This window comes from Perognathus longimembris, chromosome 13 (assembly GCF_023159225.1).
Source record: "Perognathus longimembris pacificus isolate PPM17 chromosome 13, ASM2315922v1, whole genome shotgun sequence".
Lineage (NCBI taxonomy): Eukaryota > Metazoa > Chordata > Mammalia > Rodentia > Heteromyidae > Perognathus > Perognathus longimembris.
In genome coordinates, this window is record NC_063173.1 from 52,165,470 (window position 1) to 52,172,751 (window position 7,282).

Here is a 7,282-nt window from a genome sequence, read left to right on the forward strand (position 1 = left end):
CCCACCCCCCAACACCTTCCTATCCCAGCCCCAGCCTATTCCCTAGCTGGCTCTCAGAAAACAGGATAAGAGCTTGAATCCAGCCAGTTTTACAAGCTTCAGGATTCTTAACCCTTAGAAGCCCTGCAGAACAAAAGATAAATGAGTAGTCAAGGAGAGCTTTCAGGGAGAGAGAATCTATTCAGAGGGAGGGGCTGGAGCTAGGAGATGAGAATTTACAGTAAAAATTGCAAAGAAAGTGGGAAATCTAATCAAGGGGAGTAGAGAGGGCTAGAAGTCTAAGAAATAGGTGGAAAGCAAAGAACTTTTATTGAGTCGGGACTCACACTTCAATATTTTAGGGTCCATATGATTTTCTCTCCTTTTTTATACAAGTACAAAAACATAAGCTCAGAGAGACTACAAGGCCTGCCTTACAGAGGCTGAGCAGCTGGGCTCCAGTCTGTCTGTGGGGCTCAAGTCTCTGTCTGTCTGTCTGTCTCTGTGTGTGTGTGTGTGTGTATCTGTCTGTCTGTCTGTCTGTCTCTCTCTCTCTCTGTGAAAGAACAAAGGAGTAATGGAAAAACAGGACAGAGCCAGGAGGCAAAGGACAGGGAAAGGAAAGGGGTGAAATGCAAAGGTGTAGTCGCTGCTCCCTAATTCTCAGAGAGCAGAGGTAAAGGCTGGAGCAGACCCAGGTCACCTGATTTCTCTCAGATCTCAGCTCTAATCTACCACAAGAGTCTCTTGGCTGTAGGGGATGGATTTCTCGTGCATTTGCTCCCCACCCTTCCCCATATTGGGGCCGGGTCCCTGGCTGTGCCCTGAAGAGTAGCTGGCTGACTTGTCCCCACTGCTGCTGTGAGAGGGGCCCCCACACCCAGTCTGATCACAGCAGAGCATGGAGGTGCACACCTGGCGGAAGCGGGGGTCAAAGAAGGCATAGAGGAAGGGGTTGAGGCAGCTGTTCACATAGCTGATGCAGGTGCAGTAGGGGTAGACGTTCATGAGGAATATGTCAAAGTCACAAGGCCAGTGGAGCAGGCTGCCCAGCATGTACAGAGTCTTGACCAGGTGGTAAGGCATCCAGCACAGGGCGAAGGTCACCACCAGCACCACGATGATGCTGAGCAGCCGCCGGCGCTTGCGAAGGCCGTCGATGCGCTCCTTGCGGAAGTGCCCCGCGATGGTTTGGGCGATGAAGAAGTAGCAGGTCAGCATGATGGTGAAGGGAATCACAAAGCCCACGGCAGTGGATGAGATCCCCAGGCCCACCTCCCAGGCCCACTCTGAGCTGGTGGTGGCCACCAGGGAGTAGTCCATGTAGCACTGTACCTTGGTACTGTTGTCCATGTCCCCCGTGGTACGGAACACCATGACAGGCACAGCCAGGAGGGCAGCCAGCACCCACAGAACGGCCGTGGCCACGGCCCCGCTGACGCGCAGCCTCAGTCGCGCGTTGGCCACGGGCCTCACAATGGCCAGGTAGCGATCAAAACTGAGCCCGGTGAGGCAGAAGACGCTGGCGTACATGTTGACGAAGATGAGGTAGCTGCTGAGCTTGCAGGAGAAGGTCCCGAAGGGCCAGTCAAAATCCCGGTAGGTATAGGTGGCCCACAGGGGCAAGGTCACCACGAAGGTCAGATCGGCCACTGCTAGGCTGGCGATGAAGATGTCCGCGGAACGTCTTTTCTCACGGCTGCTCCGAAACACGGTCCAGAGCACCAGGCCGTTGCCTGTGGTGCCCAAAAGGAACACCAGGATGTAGATGGCGGGGATGAGAGCCCCTGAGGACTTCCAGTCTGTGTACTCGCACTCAGACTGGTTGTCTGCCCCATAGTAGTTGTCAAAATCACCTTCCTCCATGCTGGAGTATGGAGAGAAGATGGGCACAGGGGCCTGAGAGTACCAGCTTCTTGATACCAGCTCTGCCACCAACCCAGCAAGTACCCTGTGTTTCTGGCTGGAGGCTCGGTGGGTGAGAAGGGCTGAAAGATGCTCACAGATCTTTCCAGCAGGTTGGAGATGCTGCTTCTGTTGTCTGGGACGCTGAAGGGGATTTCTCTCCTGCAGACTTCCCTCTGCCCTCTGCTGCTTGCTTCAGACTCCGCCAAGAGATTTCCTTGCACCCCCACCCGCCCCCTGAGTCTCTCTGTCCACTCTTTGGCTTGTCCTTCCCTCCTCCCTCCTCCCACCTCCGGGACAACCCCCCCCCCCCCCACACACACACACTTGTGAGTCTTAAGATCTTGAAGTTTCAGCCCACTTTTTTCCCCCTTTCTGGTCACCAGGCAAGTAGACCAAATTCCCCCCTGCTGGGCTGGGCTGCTGGTTATCTGTGCTTTGCAAGCCTGCAGTCTCATGGTCCCACCCCCTCCCTTTTCCTTTAGCTTTCCTCTGGCTACCACTCCAAGCCAGCCCCAAGGAGCACTCCGTCCTCAGCTACTCCCTTCTAAGTGGAACACATTATGCAGATTGAAATCTAGCCTGACCTGGAGCCAGACCCTAGGAAATGAGGAAGGTGTGAAATTTCGCAAGGTGGCCTTAGCATCTGGAAAAGCCCTCCTGCTGGGGACCCAGGCCCCTAGCTACCTCCCCAACTCCCACCTAACTCCCAGCTCAAACTTCCCACTAGCACCCTCTTCTTTCTCCTCCCCTTGCTCTTCATCTTCCTCTACTCCTAGATTTGTGGCACCTCTCGCGTGTGCGCTCTCTCTCGTTCTCTCTCTCTCTCTCTCTCTCTCTCATCATGATCATCATCATTTACAGGCACACAGGTATCTGGGGATTTCTCTAGAAGTCTTAAGCTGACAGCAGCTGGGAGTCTGCAGTTTGCAGATAGTATGGGAAGTTTCAGAAGGTTAAAGACAGAGTCATGAGATAAAAGAAATCCAGGACAGAAATGATCTCTAGAATTGAGTCATTAAAGCTATGAGCAAAGTGAAGATCCATAAGGTGAAGTGAGTTTTGTGATGGTGGGTTGTCCGCTTATCTTCTCCAAACCCACAAGAAAGACTGTTGTAGCCATGTAGTGGGTATTCACTAAATGACTGTGGAGTGAGTGAATGGATGGATTAGGGAGCAAGTGAAAAGAAGAGTGCAGGTATTTGAAGTGCATCAATAACTATATGGTGAGAGCACAGAGACAGTTCAGTCCACAGCTTCTCACTGCCTCCCTTGACCAGGATGTTTCTTGAGACCAACAGAGGGTCAGGAAGCTGAGCTAGGGGAGGAGGCAAAAACAAGAAGCAGCCAGCACAAAATAAATGTCATAGTCATAGGGCCTAGGAACTCACTCCCCCCTCACCTAGTTATCCTTAGGCAAGAAAGAGGATAGGGTATACAAGGTAAGATTAGGAAAACATACTCCCTTTCCAGCACCCCCAAAGCAAGGGAGACTGCCTAAGGAGAAGCAGGGTGCTCAGTGCTAGAGTATATTTCTAACATGTACAGAGGCCTTGGGTTTGTGCCTCAGCACAGGGGGAGGGAGGGAGAGAGAGAGAGAGAGAGAGAGAGAGAGAGAGAGAGAGAGAAGGAGGAGGAGGAAGAAGAAGAAGAAGAAGAGGAGGAGGAGGAGGAGGAGGAAAGGAAAAAAGAGGAAAGGGGGAGGGAGGAAGAAAGGGAGGGAGGGAGGGAGGAAAGAAGGAAGGAAGGAGAAGGAAGGAAGGAAGGAAGGAAGGAAGGAAGGAAGGAAGGAAGGAAGGAAGGAAGGAAGGAAGGAAGGAAGGGAACAGTAATGAGGCTGACCAAAATCAGATATGATAATCCCTCTAGGCAAAAAATTTATAAACCTGAAATCCATTGCCTAGAGGAAAAGTTGTTCAAACAACTTCTGGAACTTCAAGCAGAAGTTCCAGACTCAAATACCCACAAAATTCAGGCCAAAAAAAGAGCATCATTAAAATAGCCAGTATGTACAATGTAGAGACTATACAATATATATGTACACTATATAGAGACTGGCAAAGCAGAGTCTACCTATACTATCAAAAGGAGGCTGGGCAGAGTGGCATCCCAGCTACTCAGGAAACTGAGACAAGGTGTGCCCTTGGGTTCAGGAGTTTGAGACAAAACTGGTCAACATAGAAGCAACAAGATTCTATCTCATGAATGGATCAAGAAAATATGATTATACACACACGCACACATACACACAATGGAATTTTATGCTTCCATCAGAAAGAATGACATTGCCCCATTTGTAAGGAAATGGAAAGACTTGGGGGGGAAAGTATATTAAGCAAAGCAAGCTAGGCCCAAAGAAATGTAGGTTGTGTGGTTTCCCTCATTTCTAATAACTAGAATATGTCTATGATATTCTTAGCAGAGGATCACAATAGTCCACTGGGTGCATATGACCATATATAATGAAGTATATCAAAATGAACTCCAAGAATTGGAAACAAGAGATTTTTTTTATTATGTAATGTTTGCAATTATTTCTCCTTTTTAGTTTTCTATACCTTTTGTCTTGCATGTAAGTTTATCTGATCTGAGCAAGGGAAAGGGAATCACAGAAACAGCAGGGCAAAGTATGAACTAATGCAACAGTGATACTCACTAGACACTATGTTGGAAATGAACTTTACAACTCGGGGAGCGGGGAGAAGGGAGGGGGAAGCAGGAGAAAATGAGGGAGGGGTAACAGTGTTCAAAAAGAAACGCACTCATTATCTTATGTAATGTAACCCCCCTGTTCATCCCCTTTTCAATAAATAATTTTTTAAAAGACTATCTCAAACAAAATGAAACAAAACGAAACTCAGAATCAACAAAAAGGAAAAGGAATGCTTCTCAGCTCTGGTCTGGTTGCCAAGCAGAAATATGAAACCAACATTACCATGCCTTCAGATTTCTCAGGATAATTTCTAATTCTGGAGGTTTGTGAGAAAATTCCAAACTTGTAATTTTGAGGAATTAATTCCTTTTTTTTAACCAAAATAAGAACAACAAATAAACAAAAAAGAAGATAAGAAAAACAGATCCTCTAGTCTCACTGTTGGCAGTTTCTAAACAGGAGGTTGCTAAGAATAGAAGGTAGGAAAACCAGAAGGAGACATAAAATGCAAAGAAATGCGGGAAGACACACATGGCCACAGCCCTCGGGTGCAATGGGGAAATATAGGAAGGAAATAAAGCAAGAAGGAGCCTTTGATGACTGTGATGGATGATGATGTTGAAGGATGAGACTAACAGTGGATACACCCCTGTAGCTTCAGTTTAATGGTGAGAAACTGAAACTGAGAGTGTGTAGTAACTTGGTTGAGGTCACCAAGCTAGTAATTATCTGAGTCAGAATTTTAACCACAGCTAGTTTCAACCCACAAATTAACCCGCTATGTTCCTAAAGGAAAAAAACCAACCCTTTTTAAGTCACGATTGTCATCTATTAGGCATTATAGAAATGCAGGATGGTGCTAGGATAGCTGTGATTTAACATGAACTCTTCTGAGAAAAAGGGGTAAGATGAATTGGAATATATTATAAACAGGTGGAAATATAACAATGAAATCCCCCTCTGTATAACTAATGCAAACTAGTTGTGTGTGTATGGGTGGTAGTGGAGTTTAAACTCAGAGCCTTGTGCTTTTTAGCCAGACACTTTGCCACTTGAGCTGCACCCATAACTTGAGGGAACAGGTGTGGTTGGGATGGGTGGAGGGGGAAAATGATAGAAGGGGTGACATTAATCATTGTACTTGTAAATTGATATGTTGAATTGAAACCTCTCTGTACAACTACTTAAAGATAATAAAAGAAAAGTAATAAAATAAAAATATTGGGCTGGGAATATGGCCTAGTGGTAAAGTGCTTGTCTCATACACATGAAGCCCTGGGTTTGATTCCTCAGCACCACATATATAGAAAAAGCCAGAAGTGGCACTGTGGCTCAAGTGGTAGAGTGCTAGCTTTGAGCAAAAAGAAGCCAGGGACAGTGCTCACGCCCTGAGTTCAAGCCCCAGGACTGGCAAAAAATAAATAAATAAAATATTTAAAATTAATTAAGGTGAGATTAAAAATATTTAAAATTAATAACATTAATAAAGGTGAAATTAAAACTCCATATTTAGAAACACTGTCTTCTAGGACTGGGAATGTGGCTTAGTGGTGCTTGCCTAGCATGCATGAAGCCCTGGGTTCAATTCCTCAGTACCACATAATCAAAAAGCCACAAGTGGCACTGTGGGTCAAGTGTTAGAGTGCTAGCCTTGAGCAAAAGAAGCTGAAGAACAGTGCCCAGACCTTGAGTTAAAGCCTCAGGACTGGGAAAAAAAAAAAAAAGATGAAAAAAAAACTCTTCCAGAATCAGATATAGCAATTCATATCTGTAATCTTACCTACTCTAGAGACAAAAATCCAAAGGATCATGGTTCAAGGCCAGCCCAAGGAAAAAGTCAGTGAGACACACCCACCCTACCCCCCATCTTAACCAATAAAAAGCAAAGTACAGTGGTACATGTCTGTCTTCCCATGTACAAGGGAAGCATAAAAAGGTGAGTCACAGTTCAGGTTGGCCCAGGCATAAATGTAACAGCTTATTCAAAAACTAAGGCACAAAAGGCTAGAGGCATGGCTCAAGTGTTAGAGTACCTGGCAGGCACAAGGCTGTGATCCACCACCACCAACAAAAGGTAGTGGGGGGTGGGGGAGGGAGATGGAGATGGAGAGAGGAAGGAAGGAAGGAAGGAAGGAAGGAAGGAAGGAAGGAAGGAAGGAAGGAAGGAAGGAAGGAAGGAAGGAAGGAAGGAAGGGGGAAGAGAAATAAAGAGAAAGAAAAGGAAAGAGAATCCTTCCAGTCAATACACATTTAGGAATAATGCCAGAATCTTGATCAAGAAACTTCTCAGTGGTCAGCAACTGCCAGAGAGAATTCCTGGCTGCCTGGCATCACTATAAATCTACCAGAACCCTGCCTGTGGAATTTTGGCCATCAGTAGGTGGCCAAGATAGCCAATAACACCCAGAGTCACAGCTCTATTCATGTCGTAGTGCACTGAGAGAAACAACCTGGGGCTGTCTTGTCTCTGTTTGCTTGTCTACTTTTTTCTCTCTCTTTTTAAAATCCATGTGCATAGAAGAGCTTTCTTGTGACTTTCAGTACAAGCACAAAATGAACTTTTATCGAATTCACCCATCTATCACTTTCCATGTTTTCATGAGAATCTAACAGAAGTGCTATGCAGGAAGCCGAATGTCTCATTATAACCTGAGTGAGCACGGGAAGGGCCAGACATGGAGATCAGTCAGCTGCATCCAGCTTCCTCAGGGATGGGCCTGTTATAAATTAAGTGTTGTTCAAAAT

At 46.4% G+C, this 7,282-nt stretch overlaps 1 protein-coding gene across 1 annotated transcript; it reads right to left on the reverse strand.

Moving 5' to 3' along the window:
* Positions 1–511: 511 nt before the first annotated feature.
* Aplnr (apelin receptor) lies at positions 512–2,137 on the reverse strand. The gene has a single exon (XM_048360499.1). It carries the CDS (start codon positions 1,843–1,845, stop codon positions 706–708), a length of 1,140 nt encoding a protein of 379 aa, XP_048216456.1. The 5' UTR covers positions 1,846–2,137; the 3' UTR covers positions 512–705.
* Between the last annotated feature and the right edge of the window lie 5,145 nt (positions 2,138–7,282).

Bases quoted from the DNA above. Each gene is read 5' to 3' on its own strand.
- Aplnr (XM_048360499.1), bottom strand. From the start codon at position 1,845: ATGGAGGAAGGTGATTTTGACAACTACTATGGGGCAGACAACCAGTCT.